The sequence below is a fragment of the Anopheles coluzzii genome, chromosome 2, assembly GCF_943734685.1.
Source record: "Anopheles coluzzii chromosome 2, AcolN3, whole genome shotgun sequence".
NCBI lineage: Eukaryota > Metazoa > Arthropoda > Insecta > Diptera > Culicidae > Anopheles > Anopheles coluzzii.
The window spans coordinates 115911651-115932098 of record NC_064670.1 but is presented as its reverse complement, the minus strand read 5'-3'; the positions used below and the strand labels follow the sequence as shown (position 1 = coordinate 115932098).

General features: G+C 45.9%; 3 protein-coding genes across 5 annotated transcripts; 2 read left to right on the top strand and 1 right to left on the bottom strand.

The window, feature by feature from the left end:
* Nucleotides 1-54: 54 nt before the first annotated feature.
* On the bottom strand, nt 55-20210 carry LOC120948589 (protein Lilipod). Of its 2 annotated transcripts, none has more exons than XM_049605941.1 (11): nt 18411-18839; nt 8381-8505; nt 7721-7860; nt 7404-7634; nt 7225-7293; nt 4597-4752; nt 4359-4520; nt 4128-4282; nt 3818-4049; nt 3587-3743; nt 55-1985 (listed from the first exon to the last, which is right to left on the bottom strand). In XM_049605941.1, exons 2-11 carry the CDS (start codon nt 8497-8499, stop codon nt 1622-1624), a joined length of 1785 nt encoding a protein of 594 aa, XP_049461898.1. In that variant the 5' UTR covers nt 8500-8505; nt 18411-18839; the 3' UTR covers nt 55-1621. The 2 variants fall into 2 exon arrangements, with proteins under 2 accessions (XP_049461898.1, XP_040221043.2); XM_040365109.2 differs by lacking the exon at nt 18411-18839 and adding an exon at nt 19320-20210 and having other exon boundaries at nt 352-1985.
* Nucleotides 4760-7205, top strand: LOC120948590 (RNA polymerase II-associated protein 3). Its single transcript, XM_040365110.2, has 2 exons — nt 4760-5327; nt 5405-7205. The coding sequence occupies exons 1-2, from the start codon at nt 5197-5199 to the stop codon at nt 6162-6164; spliced, it is 891 nt and encodes a 296-aa protein (XP_040221044.2). The 5' UTR covers nt 4760-5196; the 3' UTR covers nt 6165-7205.
* Nucleotides 13097-16242, top strand: LOC120948588 (putative polypeptide N-acetylgalactosaminyltransferase 9). Of its 2 annotated transcripts, XM_049605939.1 has the most exons (7): nt 13097-13256; nt 13374-13478; nt 13561-14136; nt 14208-14727; nt 14790-15157; nt 15219-15440; nt 15516-16242. In XM_049605939.1, exons 3-7 carry the CDS (start codon nt 14029-14031, stop codon nt 16185-16187), a joined length of 1890 nt encoding a protein of 629 aa, XP_049461896.1. In that variant the 5' UTR covers nt 13097-13256; nt 13374-13478; nt 13561-14028; the 3' UTR covers nt 16188-16242. The 2 variants fall into 2 exon arrangements, with proteins under 2 accessions (XP_049461896.1, XP_049461897.1); XM_049605940.1 differs by having other exon boundaries at nt 13097-13478.
* Nucleotides 20211-20448: the final 238 nt, after the last annotated feature.

The window sequence follows — 20448 nt, the reverse complement described above, 5'->3', positions numbered from 1 at the left end:
AGAATGCGCCAGAGATCGTTGCGAAATATGCGATGACCCGACACTGGGGGAGGGTGGGTAGCACGCTGCAGGGGATGATGACGTTGGGAAGGGGGGGTTGCATAGCGCTCGTGACGCACTACCAGCTAACCAATACACAGTGCCAAGTCCCCCCCTGGGTCGCCCGGGAGTTGAAGGGGTGAAACGATGTTTAAATGTCGTCGGCGGCAATGTTCATCGTCATCATCGTATGCGAGTTCGTTTAGGGGAGCCTGGAGCGAAAAGAGAACGTATGAGGATTTTACTCATTTAAACATATGGAAGAAATTTAAACCAAAATTACCTTCTCAGCGCTTCTGTTGGGCTTCAATTTTCGTACCCTTTAAATCATTCCCTTTTAACGTGTTTTTTTGTTGTATTCATTTTTGGTTGGTTTTTCGCACCCCTTTCTTTTTCGTCGTGTTCGTATACTATCCCTTCGGATCCGGGGTTTATACCTGTTCGAAGGGACGGCTGCATCGATGCTGCAGGTAAAAGACTGAAGGATTTCAAGAGCAAGGTCATCATCATACGCTTTGCTACCTACTGCGAAATTCCGACTCAAAAATAGGGGACGGAAACGAAACATTTTTAAACCGTTTTGGTACCGTTTTGACTGAGTGATCACTTACGTACCCGCGTTTACACAGCTGGAAGGGAATGGCAGAAATTTCGAAGGACTCACCCGGTTGCTTGCTTCGAAAAAGAACGTGTGATATTAGCTAGCGGGAAATAGACCTTATTTGTTCACTGTTTTTTTGCTTACTTCATATAGATATTTATGTTTAATATGTTGCGCGTGCACACACACGGACTGCATTATACGCATGAGAGATACAGGGATCGTACTTTTTAGTTTGTGTGTGTGTGTATGTTGAGTAGCTTTGTCGTTTGATAAAATCTAAACCTAAAGGCCGGGGTACATTGTCCGTACTCGCTAGTGTAATTTCTATTTCGCCACTAGCGCATCTGGCGCCGACTGGCCGAAGCATTTTGCCAAACAATTTGGAGCCGCTTCAGAAAATATGTTATTTTTCCATGTTTTTTGCTTAAACTGGACAGGAAAAGCTTTGTAATTGATAGATAAATATATTGTGCAAGTATTTCAGCCATTTTCGCATCGAAAAAACGGTGAAAAAACTACTTTAATTTGAGATCCGGCACGACTTTGATCTTCGACTAAAAAAAGCTTCGGTCAGCCGCCGCCAGATGCGCTAGTGGTGATCGAAATTACACTAATAATCGAGTACGGACAATGTACCTCGGCCTTAATGCGTAAAAGGGAGCGAAGAAAAAGTGTGAAGGAAAAACTCATCATTATACAGCCATGAGAAATAATATCCCGATTGAAAGGGGAGTCATAATATCACTTAAATGGCAGATGGTAATAATATATTAGATTTAGCTGCATTCGTGCAATCAGGTCGGCGGATCAGGATGGCTCGTACGGCACGGAACGGCACCAACAGCGACTTCTTACAAATATCTTACTGAATGGGTTGGTTTCACTGGGTTTCACGCGGTGCGAGAATCCAACTATCGAGAGCAGGTTTTTGCGGGTCATTTGTTTGCTTTGGAAATGGCTGCTACCACACATCCGTCTTCAACGTGTCTTTTTAACATCCGCATGATCTGCGCCCCCGTTGGTAAGCGTCAACCGTGCTGCTGCTGTTGCTTGCTCTTTGGTGTCAATCGTGCTACTGCCGGTAGCCACGTGCGCATGGCCACGATGATGCACAGTGCTGTTTGCATGTTCCACCGCAATAAAGTGTTCCGGTGGTGTTGTGCTAGCCGCACCATCGTTCGGTTCAGTCGCAACGGATGATGATGCGGGATGCTGAACGGTATGGTGGTGGTGGTTTTGATGATGCTGCGGTAACGCCGCTGGATGCAGATGATTCAGCTGGCCAGCATTTTGAGCAATGCTCAGCTCAATGTGGCTGCTGTAGTCAAACAATGCTTTTAATCTGCGACCATTGTTTTGAGTTTCCAATTACACGAAGGGTTTTAGTGAACGCCGCCATGATCGAACGTAAAGATGAAACAGGTAAAACATTTGCAAAGAGGAGAAAGAGAGAGAGAGAGAAAGAAAAGATGAGTGAACACAAAAAAACAGTAAGAGGAAGGGATTTGTTAAAATTACATGTTTGTGCGATATGAAGTGAAATGTTAGGAGAAAGGGTTAGTTTTGAAGACAAAATGTAGTACAATCAATCACAAGCTACAAATCACAAGCAATCTAAGCGTGGTGTGATACAGATATAAATGTTTTCAAACTACAATCACACAATTACCGTGTCACAAGAGAGCATTATAGTGTGCAACAATTCTGCATTTACTATTTATTTGACTAATTCTTGTGTTTCTTTTTTTTGTTAAATTAATTTCACCTACACAACAAAACTTATTGTCCTTTCTTTTTGCTTTTGGGCAAACACTGAAAACATTGCCAAGTGTACCGGCGGGGGCAGGGCAGTACTATCTTTGTAATAGCTATAATATTCTGGGAAATGTTTTAACTGGTCGATTTACGTTTGTGTGCGTTATTTATATTTCCTAACCACTTCCTTCAGCCTTATGCCCTAATAATCTCAGTTCTGGCAAACAAAAAGCAGTCGACAAGTGGCAAACAGTGTCAGATCACACATGGGCTTTCGTTCTTCCTACTATAAACTCTTTCTCCGCACATTTTATAGACTAGATTTGTCGGTCTTTTCATCCATTCCAGTAATTTATCACGTGAGTATCAAGTTTGCTTGGTTCAAGTGTGTGTGTGCGCACGCGACACACAAACACGATATGGTTTTTTTATTATGCGATTATCCTTTTCTACTACTTTCTACCAGAAGCAGGAGGAATTATACGTTTTTTTTCAATCTTAAAATGCGACTGCATGGTAGCACGCACCGAGCAATATGAAGCATAATATCATGGAATTAATGGAATTAATATGAATGCTGTCAGTGAGCTACAGTACACTCACACAGAGGAAACAAAAAACAATGACAGTGACAACGTTTTACGATGAAGATAGGATAAATATTCGATGGACAAATGAACAAGTTAATAAATAATTATTCGAACCCCTGTCCGGAAAGGGATAAGGTTAAAGATTAAATAATTCGCTCCCACCGGCGCAAGCGAAGCGATGGGCGAGAAGGTGAATGATTCACGAACTAAAATAAGTACAGTCAGAAAGCGATCCCACAAAAGCGCCTATACGGTCGCTGCGTGCTAATAGTTAGTGGTGTGCGTCTTCTTTCCACTACAATCTACACCGAATGTGTGCTAGGACGAATGTATGGGATAGCGGGCAGAAGCTTGCTTATATATCAGCTCCCTTCTTTTAATGGCAGTAGTAGTTTCGTCTTTGTGGCGGTGCTGGTTGTTCGTACGCCATGGGGCGTCAAAACCAATGACCCCAAATACACCCGCCCCGAAATGAAAGCATTTGCGTATACGCGTTGCATCGAGCGTACGTGGGGGAGGGGGGAAGGCAGCGAGCATCACCATTCAGTTGATGATGAACGTAAGGTAGCTAAGAAAGATGAAATAATTCTCCACTAACCGAGCACACAGCTCTCGCCGCACGGTCGCGGTGAACTTGTTGAACAGGCAGAGCGTGGCCGCCGTGCCGAACACCACGTTGTACAGCAGCACGATCAGAAAGTTGCCGAGCCACTCGATCTGGCCGAAATCGCCCAGCAGATCGAAATTTGTAATACCTGGAAAAAAGGAAAAAATGCATCGCATTTTAGTAAACGTGTAAATCATGGCGGCTTTCTTTAGTAATACTTACCTAGAATACGCGCAAGCAGTGGTAGCGCAGAGCTAAGAATAAGCACGAGGCCACAGTTTGCTATCAGCTGCGCCAGTGATGTGTTGCGCCGCTGGGGCCGCACGTTACGCATGAACGGCATCGTGTAGAGCCCGACGGTGGACGTGACGCCTAGGTAGGTGATAATGCACACCTCCAGCGTGGCACCCAGCGGTCCCAGCTTCGATAGGGAAGTGATGCCGAGTGTAAATTGCTAAAAGCACAACGTAAGACGAAAGAAACCCTCGGATGAGCATAAACAGTTTGAGGAATTGTGTAATAGTAACCTTACCCTGGTGCTCAACGGCACTGCCTTGATGCCGATCAGCAGCTCGAGCGTGTTCTGCACGACCAGCAGCACCGTAATGCCGGTTAGTATCAGCAATAGCAGCATCGCTATCGGATAGACCAGATTCCTCTGAAGCGCCGAAGAGCTGCGTTGCTTATCTGATGGGACAGAAGAATGGAGAGCACGGTTAATTAGAAACGGATCGCCAGCAATGGAGTGTCCGGAAACGCTTACCGAGCACTTTACGTTCAGACTCTAGCTCTCTCAGTCTTTCAAACAGCTTGACCGATTCGCTCGTCGGGCTGCCATTGGTGGCTGGTTTGATTTGATACAAATCATCCAGCCCGGAGCAAAGTTTGGCAGGCGTTAGGTCTATCGTTGTTACGCTCCTTAGCTCTGGAAGATGGAAAATAGTGGGTAAATTGTGTTAGTTGCTTTACATGCAACGATTCTCGTGCTAGCAAACTCTTACCTATATTAAGATTGGCATTCGCCAGCTTGCGCTTGACAGTGGCCTCCTCTATGTTGAAGGCGTGGAATTCTTCGTTCACGTCGCGTAACAGGTTTGGCTTTACCAGCACTTTGCCAACCACACCGAACAGTCTTACGAAACCCATCGGGGTGCAAACTGAAAGAAAGCGAATGGGAAACATGCGTTAGAATTGTAGTTATGATTTTATAAAAAATCAATCAATTTTGATAATGAAATACATTAAAAAAGGAATCCAGCGGACAAGTTCACAAGACAAGTGCGGACAAGTTGTAAGCGGATCCCTTTTTTAGAAGGAAGCAGCCTTCCAACCAGACAGTAGCAGTGGTTACCAACTCCATCACAGGGGAACAACAGTCGCACTACGTTGCTACGGTGACGAACTTCGCATTTAGCAGCCCTTGGGCGGTGGCTTCCACCAATCAACAAGCGAATCGTTGTGTAGTTAACAACGCGCAGGCAGGCAAGAGCAACCTGCTTGTCCTTGCACCCTAGACAGTCGACAAGGTACCAACGAGGCGCCTGGGTGGATCATTTTCAGTTCGTGGCTCACAGTAGTGTGCAAAACGTGCGTCCATCAAAATGATGTCCAAAGAGGACGAAGAAGCGTTTGAGGCAGGTCTAAGCAAGGTGGATGAGGTGATGCGAATCCTCAACCTAATGACCAGCGGCGACAAAGCCAAGGAGCAGATGGGTGTCGCATTCGCCGACCAGTAAGTGCAAAACGTCATTCGTATTTGTCTGTCTACTGCTCAACGCTCTTCCTTCGTGTTTCGATGTATATCGACAGATTTCTTGGCACCGATAGTGCGACGAAGAAAAAGGACGAAACAAATGTGGAAAACTTTATCGTGCGCGTAAACCAAGAACGCACCGTTATCAACCGCAAAGACGCCGCGGACGATCCGCCGCTCGAGCAGCCGATGCAGGACAAGTACGCCTTTATGGCGGAAATCGAACGCGACGCGGCAAGACGTGCGACCGAGCGGCGCGAACGGGAGCAGGTCGCCCAGGGGTTAAGGCGGGCCGGCAACCGGGCGTTTCGGCGCGCCGAATACGAGCAGGCGATCAACATGTACTCGAAAGCGATCGATCAAATACGCGACAGCCCGATACTGTACAACAACCGGGCGCTGGCGTACATACGCATCGAGCTGTACAAGCGGGCGATCATCGACTGTGACTTTGTGCTCAGCAAGCTGGACGAGAAAAATTTGCGGTCGTGGATTTTCCGCGCCCAAGGATACTACCGGCTGGGGGAGATGAAAGCGTACGAGAAAAGTGTGGCCGAAGCACGGAAGCACAATCCACGGGAGCTGCCGTACATCGATCGGATAGTGCGCGAAATTGAGGGTAAAGCGGCCACCGGGGAGGTTGTTGTGGCGGCGGGAGACGAGCCGATGGAGGCTGGTGAGCAGTCCGGAGAGAGGGCTGAAGAGACGGATGTGACTGCTGGAGCAGCGGCAGCGGTAGATCATCGGTTAGCTACGAAGCCTTTGCCCATGGACGATGTACAATCGACGTCTTCCGGAGAGCTATCGGAAGGCTAGAGGAGTAAAAGCACGGCCGCAGCAGTTGGGTCCATTTGCAATTCTATCAAGCACGCTCTTTGTACAGTAAAATAAAGCAATTCCCTGGTATTGAATATGCAATGTTCACAATGTATCCCACCCCACATATCTCTCTGCAATGTTTTAAACCACAGAACGCCTCCACTGGCTGACTAAAAAGAAATGGTAGCGTATAATTTGATTTTTCCACACGCCACTTCCATTACATTGCAACTAAAGGATCCCCGCACCGTTTGGAGCTTGGTGATGAATTGTCCGACCAAGTCTGGGAGTGGTTTTTGCGGTTGATGCGCGTTTTGTTTACATGTTTATTGATTAAACTTTTGTTGCGCTACCGTGCCGCGCCGTATAGCGCCGCAGACAGAGCGCTAGCAAGAGACGTAGCCTAACCGGGCGTCGCAGCCCTATTGCCGTAGACATCCATCATTGGGTTTTAGAGGGAGGAGAAGGAACCCACCACCAGACAAGGTCTAGTGCGGGGTTGAACCACTGGCAAAAGGAGGTTCAATTTTGCCAATTTTGACGCCGCAATGTTGATTGACTTGTGACAAAATTGTCTGCGGGGTTAGACAGCATATTTCAAGTACGTTGTTTATAAAAGGGAATTTCAAAACTACTTTAAAATAGAGGAAATTCATTACAAGATGCATGAAAAAATCTGTTTCATAATCTCTGACGCCTTATTATCCCAGTAAGACCTGCATAAGAATGAAATCTGGATGCTTTTAGAATTCCAAAGCACCAAACCACAAAACGGACACCTTACACCAGGCTTGAAATATTCTATTACACTCTTGCGCAAGTATTTCGCTGCTTTTTTTCGCTGTTGTACGCCACATTATTCGGATGTGGTTCTGGCATTGTCATTGTCCCTCGGCTGTGTCGATTACATGCTGTAACAATGGCTTCGTGGCGTAACAATGGTTTGCGTACGAAACGCATTACATATAATCACAGCTTTTGATGACGAAGGTACGTAAAAACAAGCGTATTGAGAAAAAAGAGAAACAAGAAGCAAGAGGAAAACACATTCACTTACCTAATAGTAACAGTACACCTAAAAAGGACACACACGAGTACAAGAATGGCAGATGACATTTGGCTAAATCTGTTGAAGGAGCGGGGGGGGGGGGGATAAGATACAGAAAGAACAAATGAATTAAATCAAGCAATGCAAACAAGTCAGTCAGTGAGGCTGACTACACACTGAACACTTACTGAACAGTGCCTGAAAGGTGTTGCGGTCCGGGTCGCGCAGCGCCGATATGACGTACGTCGTCGCAAACACGATGAACGCGAGCAGCGAAAATACGGTAAACGTTTCGTACACCCGCGCCATGATGCCCTTCTTGTGGCCGCTAAAACCGGACGACTCGGTAAACAGGTAGGAGAACGGGAGCAGCACAAACAGCGCCAGATTCGAGAACAGAAATACGTAGTTCCAGAGCCCTGTTGTGAGGAAACAAAAAGAAAGAATCACATTATGTTGTCATGTTGTGGGGTTTTTTTTTTGGTGGAGAGGGCGGCGCACATACCTTGTATTAGCGAGCTGTTTAACCATTTCACGTAGTAGCTGTTCGGGTAGAGGATGAGCACCTCGTTGCTTGCGATGGAGATCGGCAGCAGCAGAGCGGCACCCACGGCCACGGCCAGGGAGAACGTGCACAACCATAAGCTGGCGGGGTTGCAGCATAGAACAGACAAAAGAATAAGCGTACAATGAGTTAGTGAAGCAGAACAACAACAATAGGCGGCAGTGGGTTGGCCGGAAGGAATGCAAATGTGCAACACGAATGACGCGCAACCTATAGTTCTGAAACACAAGGCTATTTTTTGTAAAGATTTAGACAACATAGGAACAAGCTAAAATCAATGTTCTATAGCGTTAACAGACGAAAAGTACGAAGTATTTAGTCGAGCTACTACTAATTTTATGGGTACTATGTTATACTTTTCAGCGATTGTACTGAGTATTTTGTACTAAATATGTTTAGAGATTTTACAGTAATTTAATCAGTTTTTCATTTTGTAGTCATCCTAATAATTGAATAAAATTAAGATCGTGATTAAATACAATTATCTAGTCCAAACGAGATTTGATCGCAGATCGTCCATCGTTGCTAAATCATACCGCGTTACCGTCTAGACCACGAGACCGGCCCTGAGAGGCAAGATTAAACGTTTATATAAGTTACCTAATGCGATACACAGTGATTTCGTCCTCATCGGGAGCAAACAGATCGTCACGATCGCGCCTCCGGAAGCGAATGATCAGTGCATAGCTTCCAAGGTAAAGCAACAGAAACAGCAACATAAAGATCTGCAAAGAAAAGAGAAAAAAAGTAAGTTAAATTGTCATTATAATTGAGCCTTCGGTAGATATATTTATCAATGATTTTTATCCATTTTTTAATCGATTCAATACAAACGCCATGGAGTCACGCCCCATTTAACGCATTTAAAGCACTTCCCCCGCTCCATGATCGTACAGCACAATTGCACAATCGTTTGCGAGTGCAATGATCCTCATCCACAATCAATCGTGCATCAACTTTCCATCCGCCGCCACCACTCGCTAACGATCTCCCAAGCCCGTCCCATTCCAGCATGAAACCACATGCATTCTTCACCCATGTAGAGCTGCACTAAAAACAGGCTTGCCTGCATCACCCAACATCGCAGTAGGCGAAACTGGGGCTTGTCGCGACAGTTCCGCTCCATTGGGGGGCGAAGAACGGCCCTGCAAGTTGCTATTTTTGGCTGACGACTGACTCTCGTTTCCAGTGTTTTGTTGGTTGGAGCAGCAGTAGCATTGATTACCTACATTCCATCCCCCGCAGCAGCAGTTGGGAGCCGGGATTTCTCTTTTCGGGATTTTACGAAACCTCATAATTTGGTGGGTTAGAATACAATCAAGCGTGGTAATTATGCTGACGTTTGGTGCTTAAGTAAATCAGGTTTTTTTTTAATAACTGCACCAAACCGCACCGGGTGTAACGGGAAAAACCACTGCAGCTTGTCCTCTCGCGTCTTCGCGATCGTCGCACGACGTTACAGCCTCTGCACAATCAATGCTAACGGAGGAAGTGGCCGTTTATTTTCTGACTCTTATTTTCTTTTTTCTTTTTGTTTCGTTGCTGCCGTTGTTGTGCCGCTTGAACGGTTACCGGGCAACAACAACCACAACGAACGTTTTCAGCTCGCGATCTTGCACGATCTTGTCCCGATTCCCGACCGTTATGCAGCGTACAATCCACGGGAGAAGTAAAAAAAAACACGCAAATCAAACTATTGCTATTATGCTACCCAAATTATGGCTGGAAACGTTTGGGGCTGGTGAAGCTGGAGCAGCAATCGGAGTGGATTTTGCTAAACGGTTTTGAATTGCACTTTTGCGAGCAATTGTTGTGGAGAACCGCGAAAGCTCTGCTTCGAATTTGGTTCATGATTTCGATTAAGCATGGAAAAAAATAAGAAGATCCAGATAGTTCAGTGAAGAATTTGCCCCAAGTATAAGTATAACATCAACCAGCATGTCTGCGACGCGTCTAGACTTATCGACACCGTCTGATCGTCAATTCAATGTCGCCAGACGCCGACGATTCTCCTATAAAATGATAGCCTACCCAAATACCCAAATTGCTTAACAAATATTTGAGCAAACACAGTAACTAACAACGCTCGAAAAAAGAACCCCACAAATCGTCACGCAACGTTGTTTTGGAGGTACAGCACACACTCCATTCGATTCGTTGATGCGAGACACTCCGTTTATGGACCATCACCAACCCGAAAAATGAAGAATGCGTGCCGCCCCCTCGTGGTCACGTGCCATTGGGCCACCAAGCATGATTTGTTTACAGAACGATCAACTGGGAGGAGAAGCGTTGCTTTTTTTTGTATTGAAGGAAGGTTTTATTTATGTAAGGAGGTTTATGATTTGTTTGATGATGAGTATTTCCCCATTTTTTGGCGTTCTGCGTAGTTTTGGGGAATTTGTTTGTTGTGTAGGAAGTGCTGATGGAATGAGCTGAGTGTAGGGGAGGAAGTACACGTTTTTTTGGCAATTACATTTTTGAGCATGTTTTACAAGTGTATGTAATAGCGGTTTTTTGAGCGGTTGAAGCTTAAAAAGCTCGTAACGGTTGGGTGATGATGAATTTAAAGTAAATCCCGTTTTGGATCGTGTTTTTGGGATACCACACATAGCAGCGGGCAGGAATTGTAGTACAGTTCGATTGAACATTGATTTCATTAGATAAGCGGATGTTTCTCACACTTATTTGAGGGTAATTTTCATTAATTTCTTTAATATTTGACGATCAATCTGTAATATGAAATTACACTCTTTTATAACAACAGATAACAGCGTGTATATACATAATGAAATGAGGTGAAAACGGTTCAGATTTCACTCTGATTTGCAATCTAAAAATAGGACACTGCTGAATAAGCGTATTTTTCCTTTCATTCACAGTCTCACTTCCATTAATCGTGTATTATCAGTTCAGTTCTTTCCCGAGAGAGTGATAAGGAATAGGACCCTAAACTGCGACGTAGCCAGTGAAACTGTCGCCGACAGAAATGAACAAGGTCTAAAAATAGAAATGAACTAATTAGGATTAAGACTAGAACTAGGATGAATTCGGAAGTAGGATGAACTATAGCATAGGATTAGATAGGAAGGCCACGCCCACTTTATAGATTAGGACAGCTTGTGCGATTAGTAGTTTAAGTAGTGTTAGTAATTAGGATGCGCGCGTAAAGTGCGTGGGCATAGAAGCCACATTAAAATAAGGGTGGGGGTATTCATGATAAGGACATAGGGCATAAGGAAACTAGGATTAGGAAAATTAGGATTAGGCATCGCTAGAGTAAGATAGCGGCGTAGAACGGCTACGCTGATATGAATGAATAAAGTCAGTTCCGTTCTTCCCTAAGAACAGTGTAGCGTTTACTTACTCCGCTTGCATACGGGGTTGCGATTCCGTCACTGCAGACCTTCTATTGGGATTATTGCCCGGTTAAGGATAGAAACGCTTGGGGTTTTTGCATTAAAAATTACTGTCTACTAAACCTTATCAGACATAGAATTTGGTAGTCTTTAACTCGAAAACATTACCACTATCTGGTCAAAAGAATCTTTAAGGAACTATTCCCACTGCACCAAACTCTTCCAAAGTGCATTCACCCTTTTTGCGGCAGTGAGTGACATAGGGAACTCTACAAAACGCTACAAAACGTCGTCCCAAAACGCGATTGCATTCAAATCAAAGCTCATTCCAGCAGTGTGCTAAAAATAGATGAATAAAAACAACACGATCAAACATCGGCTGCGTTTCTTGCAGTTGCATGCCACACAAACCGAACGAACCCATCACCATTCATAAATCTTGCACCTTTTCGTGTTTGCATGTAAAACTTAGTCCTACCGTAAACGATGCAACCACCATAAAATGCTGCACGCATACCGCCGATAGCTGTGCTGTTGCCATTTGTTGCTTCTTTTTTTTCTCCAACATCAAAATAAAACATACGAAAATGGTTTCGATCCGTCGCAACTGGGTTCGTCATACGCAATCTGCGCGGAATCCGTTTGCGGACATGGGCACATGGAAGGAATGGATCACGCTGCGAGTGGTTGCATGCGTCGCAGTACACACACATACAGTGTAACGTGGAATGCACTGGAATGCATTTGTTTCCATTTTTGTGTTCGCTTCAAATCTACAGATGCTTCGGTCGGTGTAGTTTCGGAAAGCCATTGCGGAGAGCGGATTGATGAAATACGTACAAGAGTGTGGTAGTAGCTGTATCGTGTGTGTGCAAGGCACACTTGCACTAGCCACTGCGAGCTACGATCAGCGCACGCATGGGTATTAGATGATGATAAAAGCGCCAGCCGGGGCGGAGGGAGTAGTGCAACAAGCATTAAACACGATTCGCTTTCGTTTGGCCGTCGCATGGCATGTGTCACGCTGATTGACCAAAAGTAGTACACGAACGGTACCGAAACATTGACCCCGGGTCCAGTGGTGGGGTAAGATTATCTAAAGCATAGATGCTTCGGGTTGCCAAATAGCGGGGAGACTGAGTTTAAAAATAAACAAACCCGCTCATTGTGAGGTGTGTACCAAGCGTACCTAGAAGCGGAACCGCACTCTAACCGTAGGACACAATTGCTGCATTGTGCCATTGCTGCAATAAGTGGCGACGGTCATTAACTGCTGCTGCACTTGACAACCCTTTTCCTCTTTTTTGCTGGTTTGGAGTTTTGCGAGAAGTTCGAAAATATTTTTAAAATCATAATAAAAATATGACCATACTAAGATAAATGTCCCTGCAATGCTTTCTTATCACAGAATGAAAAGCAATATTAGAACAAGGAACGAAATGTTACAACTGGGAAAATTCATGACATACTTTGTTTGAAGCTACTGCGCCGTGATTGTACGTGTAACGCACACGTGTTTTTAGTACGCAACAGCGAGAAAAGGCTGTGCGTGTCAAGCTGCCGGAAGCTGCTGCGACATTCTAATGCGCTGGACAATGGTTGTGGCGCACAAAACGCAGGGAGAGAACTCGCAGCAAGAAGGGAAGAGAATCAGATTCCACAAGTAAGTGAAAAAAAGAAATGTAACACAAAGAGAGGGGTTACACGGTCGTATATAGGGGTGATTTTGTGCGCTTCGCTTCACATTCCATTCTTGAAATGAAAGAAAAACGGCCAAGAACGGAATGGGGAATAAATGGGGAAGTTTGTTACAACAGATCTATAAGATTAATTGTAAGCTCAATAACCCAACTAACCTTTTGTTTTTATCAATCAGAATGAAAACAAAGCAAATTTGAAGAATAACATCACTAAGCACATCGTTGTACTTATCGGTTTCCTATATCAGTTACAGTTTTTGCATCAAGATTACGATCAGTTTGCTACACGTGCTCGAGGAAGCACGGCACAAAGCACATGACGCTCCGTTTTCCAGCCGCGCAATGGCCAAGTGTCGGCTCTGTTTACCAAACAAAGAGAACACCACGTCATATCAACGAGTTACGTCCGGCCAAAACGTTTGTAGTAAACAAAACCTTTATGTTTCGGGCTCACAACTCCCGTCGTTCCATCACAGCTGTGAGGAGCATGTAAATGAAGTGATATGTGTTTACATTTTCTAAATTTGTTTACAGCCCAACCCTTTTTCAAGCAGAGATGCCACGTGTATCGAACTGTACTGCAACGTCACGGACTGTGTATGTGTGTGTATGTTTTGAATATGATGCTGCTTCTCATCGGTAAATGCACAGAACATTGTTTACCTCTTTCTAGGCGCAAAACCATTACAAAAACACATACCGATTGAACTATATTTTGCAGCTTTAGATCGCACTTTATAACCCCGAAGGCATAGATACGCCGTGAAGAGGTGGCAAGAAGGGACAGCTGCAAAGCAAATGGACAGCTAAGCGACACACTGGTTGTAATATGGCACGAGGACAAAGCGCACAACCGGCCACGTATGGCAGTGATAAGCGATATAAGCTAACGATAGCACCGGCACACGTTGACTTAGGTGTCTAGTGAATGAACAGCTTTGTTGGCTAGTGATATGCGAGGTTAATTTCCCTACATAAACTGTTACACTTCAACATTCAACTACAGTTTGAGAGACCCACCAACATCAAGAAGCAGTTTTATCGCACAGTAACAAATGTACTGTTTTCACTGATTCAACCTTTCCGAAATGTTCAAGATAAGAGACAACGACATGAAACAAGTAAATTACATTGATGTAGCATCAACGCATCACAGTGCTATTTTGGGTTGTGTTGGACCTGCCAGTAAATGGACCACATGCTACAGTCCCAGTCTGGTACGGTGCGTTGGTGGGAGCTTGTCTTCTGTTTCGTTACACTTCTCCAAACATGTCCCAAGTTTAGCTTCAATATGAGAGTAAGTGTTGCGAGATCTTAGATTGATTCCTGTCAGAACTCTCTAACTACCATTTTATTCCATTTTTCCAGTTCGGTCCCTCGTACCGCTTCACCTTGTGCCGGTCTGAGTTGATTCTACTTTTCCTACTTGCCATCGCCCTAGTGCTTATCGTACATCAATATTCTCGGGCAGTGTTGCAGCAGGTATCGGTGGTATCTTCCGAGCCCCACTATAAACGTCAACAAGCACCCCAACATGTCGCCACGGCTCATCATGCCCCACCAGGACACATGGGAGAACCGGTAACGCTACCACAAGAGCAGGGAAACATACCGGACAGCGTGCAGGAACAGATTGCACTCGGCTGGCAGCGGCAAGGTTACAATCAGTTTGTTTCGGATTTGATCTCCGTGCGGCGGGAACTGCCCGATGTACGCGATCCCTGGTGTCGCGAACGAAAGCGATCAGCATTGCCACCGGTCTCTGTTGTGATTGTGTTTCACGATGAAGCTCTGTCGGTGCTGTTACGTACTGTGCATTCCGTTTTGAACCGTACACCACCGGAACTGGTACAGGAGATCTTGCTGATAGACGATTGGTCCAGTTTGGGTGAGATTCATGTACTGCAAACATTGCCCATATCCTACTAATGACCGCTTCTTCATCTCCAGTACAACTGAAAACATTCCTGGACGACTACTTTCTGCCGTACAGTGACAAGGTGCGCATTCTGCGAACTCCAAAAAGGCTTGGACTGATTACGGGACGAATTTTCGGCGCAAAACGTGCATCGGCCGACTACCTGCTCTTCCTCGATGCGCACTGTGAGTGTCTCGCGGGTTGGCTAGAGCCTTTGCTGGAACTAGTGGCCAGCAATCAGGAGAACAGGAAAGTGGTCGCAGTACCCACCATCGATTGGCTGAACGAGACCACATTGGCGCTTCAAGTAGGCGCTTCCAGTGGACTGTACGGAGCGTTCGATTGGAATCTTAGCTTCCAGTGGCGACCACGGTACGATCGACTTCAGGTCCCACAAGAGGTGAATTTGGTGACGCATTGGAGCCAAGGGGGTATTATTATTAACAGCGCTTAGTTTACAGAACTTGCTCGAACCATTCGACACACCAGTTATGGCGGGTGGACTGTTCTGCATTGAGAAGGCATTTTTCGCCCAACTCGGCTGGTACGATCCCGGGCTGCAGGTTTACGGTGGTGAAAACATGGAACTATCCTTCAAGGTGTGGATGTGTGGTGGAGCGATCCGAACGGTGCCCTGTTCCCATGTCGCCCACATCCAGAAGCGTAATAATCCCTACATTGGGGTAAATGCTACTGAATGATCATCTCCGTATCTGTGTGTTTGCAAGTGATCGTATCGGCTTCTTCTCCCAAAACAGAGCTACACCAAGGAACGGGACCTAACGATGAGGAACAGTCTACGAGTTGCTGAAGTGTGGATGGATGAGTATGCCGAATTTCTCTATCGCCTGCATCCCGATTATCGAGCTCTTCTAGCATCGCGAACTTCACACTCGCTATCAAACGTAAATCTCGACGCTCGTCGACAGCTTCGTAGTGAGTTGGGCTGTAAGTCTTTTCGCTGGTATCTGCACCACGTGTTTCCCGAGCAGGACGATCCATCCGAGGCGCAGGCGGCGGGTTGGATCCGGCATGAAAACGAAGCCGGCCAACTCTGTCTCACCTGGCCGATGCGCGATCGTTCGTTGGCTTTGCTGCACTGCCATGGGTTAGGGGGGCAACAGATTTGGTTTCACCGCAAAACGGGAGAGATCGCCAGAGAGGGACACTGGCTGGGTGTGGACAGTGGTAATAAACCGCAAGAAGCGGAGGTGACGATCGCACTCTGCAGCTCCGAGGGTAGCTCCGGCGCCTATAGATGGCTCTATCGTCGACAGACAGGCCAGCTAGTGAATGTTGCCAGCGGACTGTGTCTAGTGCCAGCGGATAATAATTTTCGCGTGACGGTGGAACGGTGTGAGTCGCCTGATCGAGAGATCTTTACACATTCCAATCGTCAGCGGTGGACTTTTCAAATTGATGATATATGAGAGAGGTGTGTGTTTTTTTAAGAGGATCAATAAAATTAATTAAAAATAAAACCGATGGAAATTTGTTTCCTTACACTTCCTTCTCTGGCACCCGTGCCAAAGCATCGTACTAAAGGAAGAAATGTGATCCCTCCGCTAGAGACCGTCATGATCATATGCAACGTGCAAAACCTCATCCGCCAAACCAGCCACAAAAACAACCGGATAGTGCACACCGGCGTTGGTGAAAGGAGAAATCCCCCATTCCCTTCTTCCCCTCTTCCGTTTTGCCGAGACGCCACTGCCGTGTGGCGGTTGCTAATTTTGTCGACGCTTTTACAACACCCACCGCAAGGCGCCATTATCGTCCGCTGGCGGCAGGGCTTAGGGTGCGACACGCGAAAACGGCAAAAATAAAACAATTACTACTTGCAGACCGAAAGCGAACAGATCAATGACAGTTGATCATGGTCGCAACTCACTCTCGCTCTTTTTGTCGTGATCTTTTGCCAGTGCAGCTTTGTGTCTACGATGCCCGCGCTACACACACACACAAGCACTTGCGGAAAGGAAAGTACGCAAAGGTGCTAAATATAGGCCACGTGCTGTGTACGGCTTTGTAAAAAAAGGGTTTGCGCCTAGCGTCTATCGTTCAAAGACACTGGGAACGCGCTTCGTGAGATGAGTCTGCGGCGCCGCGACGTCGAGATTACGATGAGTCGATTGATAAACCATGATGTAACATGGGGCAATAGGTGACGGGGCTCTCGCTCCAAGGGTCGAGGCTGTATCTTGGGATTGTAGTTGTACGGAAGCGAGCAATTCCACTTCATCAACAAATCTATCATCAAAAGCGTACCTGTCGACGCCATCGTTAATCATTGAAAAATGACGTCACTCCCAAATATTTATCATTGAGTTTAATTATTTTTTTAAATGTTCAAATGCAAACGTTTTTTTTTCATATTCTGACATGGAAAATGTTGCACGTTTAAAGTATCGGCAGAAGCTATAGCAAGATAGCAATCATACTTTTAACAATTAAACGATCGTGTTAGAAAATTGCAGCTGGCTGGTATTTCAAAGCATAAATAGAGAAAACTGGTCCGCACAGCAGATGTTGCAGGTGCAATATCTCTCGCTCTCTCTACCTGCTACTACTTCAAACGGTTGCAATTCCGTTGGCTCACGCACAATAGGCATGCGTTTTTCTTTTTTTCTTCCTGGCAGATGGGCAAGCTGCAATTATAGCAAGAGAATTAATTTGTATTTGATATAATGGAGCTTTGTAAGCTTTTCACGAAAAAATAAACTCCATTTGAACTAATTAAATGAAGCCCAATTGAAAACAAAACTAATAATGTAATTATGAATGCAGACAATAAACTATTCCCCCGCTAAAATCATATCCAATTCCCAAAGAGATGTTTACGATCTTCCGATGCCGTCATCGCCTACTTGAGATCTCGATCGATCTTTAAATCAATTTTACAAGTGGCATTCTTGACTGTAAGCCAGACACACCGTTGCTGCGGCGCGTTCGAGATTGATTGCTACACGCCATAACCCAAATGTAAGGCGTTTTTTGGTTTTGTTTTGGAAATTTAACCTACTGATAAAAATGCTTCGATGCATTCGAAAAGCATTGCCCACATTCGTGATCGGAATTCCCACCCACCCCCTGCCTAACAAAAACATACCCAAAACAACACCTAATGTGTGTTTAGAGGCGACCTTAAAATTCATACCAAGCAGCACACCGATTTGCTTTGCAGTCCAATTTTCACAGCGTGGGGAGGGGAGGGGTACAACAACACTCGCTTTGTTGTGCTTTTTTCTCTCTCTCTCTTTCTCTCTCTCGGTGTATATGAAATAGATGCAAGGGAGAGAGCACACGAATGAAGGTCGAGACGTTGAAAGCAACAGCAGGCGGCACCCGGTACCCTTCTTTTGTGTGCGTCCAAAGGTACACATATTTGCAATTACGCGTTGCGCTTCCGTCTGCCGAGAAAGCCACACCACCACAAGGGTTCGGACGGGGTACGGAATGGCGGCCACAAAAAAGAAGCAAGAGCCAAAACCAAATTGTTCTGCACTTTATCGAAAAGCTTTCCCAGCGCCGGTCGGAACGTGTTTCCTTGGTGATGCTACACCCTCCAAAAACAATGCCGAGTAGATGATGGGACGAAAAAATGGATGGTAGGATGGTATAAATGAGCAGAACAGAAAAAGGAAACCCCTTACCGTGCCTCATCCAGCTGGTCATGTAATTTCTGTAATACACACACACACACACACCCACAACCGCCGGCGCGATAACGAATAACACGCGGATACGTGGTACATGGGGGTCAGTTCCTCCCCTTCTGCTCCAACTCCTTAAGTACACCGACATGTTTGCGTTTGGAGTGGAGCATAGCGAAGAAACTGGACTATCGCTCTCCAGCAGCTGGTACACGATCGACGCACACAGCACACGATATATGCTGAACTGATTTCTAATTCGTGTGCCAGGCCAAGTAGTATGTAGCCGTCTGCTCGTCCACGTTCCGTGCCCCGCTTTGCTGCTTGTTTTGCTTCGGTGGAAAGTACTGAACCCGATCCGAATCGAGCAAACATCTGTGTTCACAATTGCATCCGCTGACGGCCATCGTTATCAGCATTAGCCACACCAATTGTTTGTAGATTTTGTCTTATCGTCGTATACTACACCTTTCCGCACCGAGCAGGGGATTATTCACAGCAACAGGGACATTATGTTTCGATTTGGCATGTGTATTTTGTGCCTATAATTACGCTCCATCCCGGGATGACCGAACCTCGGGCTCGAAGGTCAAAGTCGACTATGATTAAATGGTTCTCCTATGCCAGAGCAATGATGTTTTGTTGTTACGCAATGGAATCGCTGTGGCTTCTTGGATTAAGGCTTTTCCTTGGCGCCCACCATGTGCTTTGCCCGCGTACTGGAGCAGCAACACCCATTCGCCGCACCGGTTGTGCCGCACCGTTGACACCGTGACCTAATTTTGAGCTTCAAACCCACCCCAAACTGCATGCTCCCGATGGGGTGGTCGTGAATATGCAACCCCCGTTCACGCTAAAACAAATAGAAGCCACTTTTATGTCCCCCTACCCCCTCCCGGTGGTACTTACGATATGCTCGCGGACCGTGTTGTGAAACATTTGCTCCCGTATGTCGGGTACTTGCTCCTCGTCCTGCTCCATGGCGTCCAGGACGGCGTAGAGTTGCGTTGCGTTGAGCGTAATTTTGGTGCCGTTGGTGGCCTGCCACGGCCTCACACGATAGTAGTGTAACGGGTGTTTTTTTCTCCTTATTTTTCACTGGATTTACTGCTGTCGGAAGCAAATCCTTCCGGCGAAGAGGTGCTGGCCCCTCAGCACCGCCGAACGGACTGGCGATGAGTTTGATTTGATGGTGACCACAATTTGTTACAAGCGCGCAGGAATTTGGACACGGAATTCACTTTCTTTCAGAGCGCACCCTTCAGGCACCACGATCCGCAGATCCGGGAGGCCTCAAAATATCACAACGCATCAACATGGGGGCTCTTGCTTCTTCCGAACCAGTGCGCCTCGCCGTGGCAACACACACTCTCACAAACGCGACACACACAAACAAAAACTTATATTTTCGTACAGATTCCCTTGCGACCGGACACACCTTCCCGGACAGGGATCATCCTCCCAGATATCTCGCTGTCCTCGCTGGGTGGAAGGTGGAATTTGTTTTAACTACTTTCACTTTGAGGCAGGGGAGGGGTGACGCCGAAACCAATCCTGCTCTGCTGCACTGAACCGACAACCGCGGGGTAGCTAGCCCCTTTCACCACGTTTTTGCACTTTTTCTGCTTTCGGATTCTGGTAGAACGGTGCCCCGTGTTGGAGAGTACGGGCCCGAATTGTGTCGCAATTAGGATGGAAATTTTCGCTCTTTTCACTCGGGCCACTGCGCGATGCGAACGTTGTTGATTGCAAGCTTGTTGTGTTTACGAGTCAAACGTCAGGCAGCGGATGCGTTCGAAACGAGCCAGCAAATGGCTCGGTACAAAATGGCAGGTTAGCTCATTCGGTACACTTTGAAAAACCGTTACAAAAGACATTGAATTTTAATTTATTACGTTTGTTCTAGTTAAGTGCAGAACTGTCTTGGATTTTTTACACATATTTATGTAGTTTTGAGTTAATTATGTTTTCATTCTTTTACGTTGTCTTTATCATTTTGAAAATAAACGCTTTTTCCAACGTCAGCTTACCAAGATGG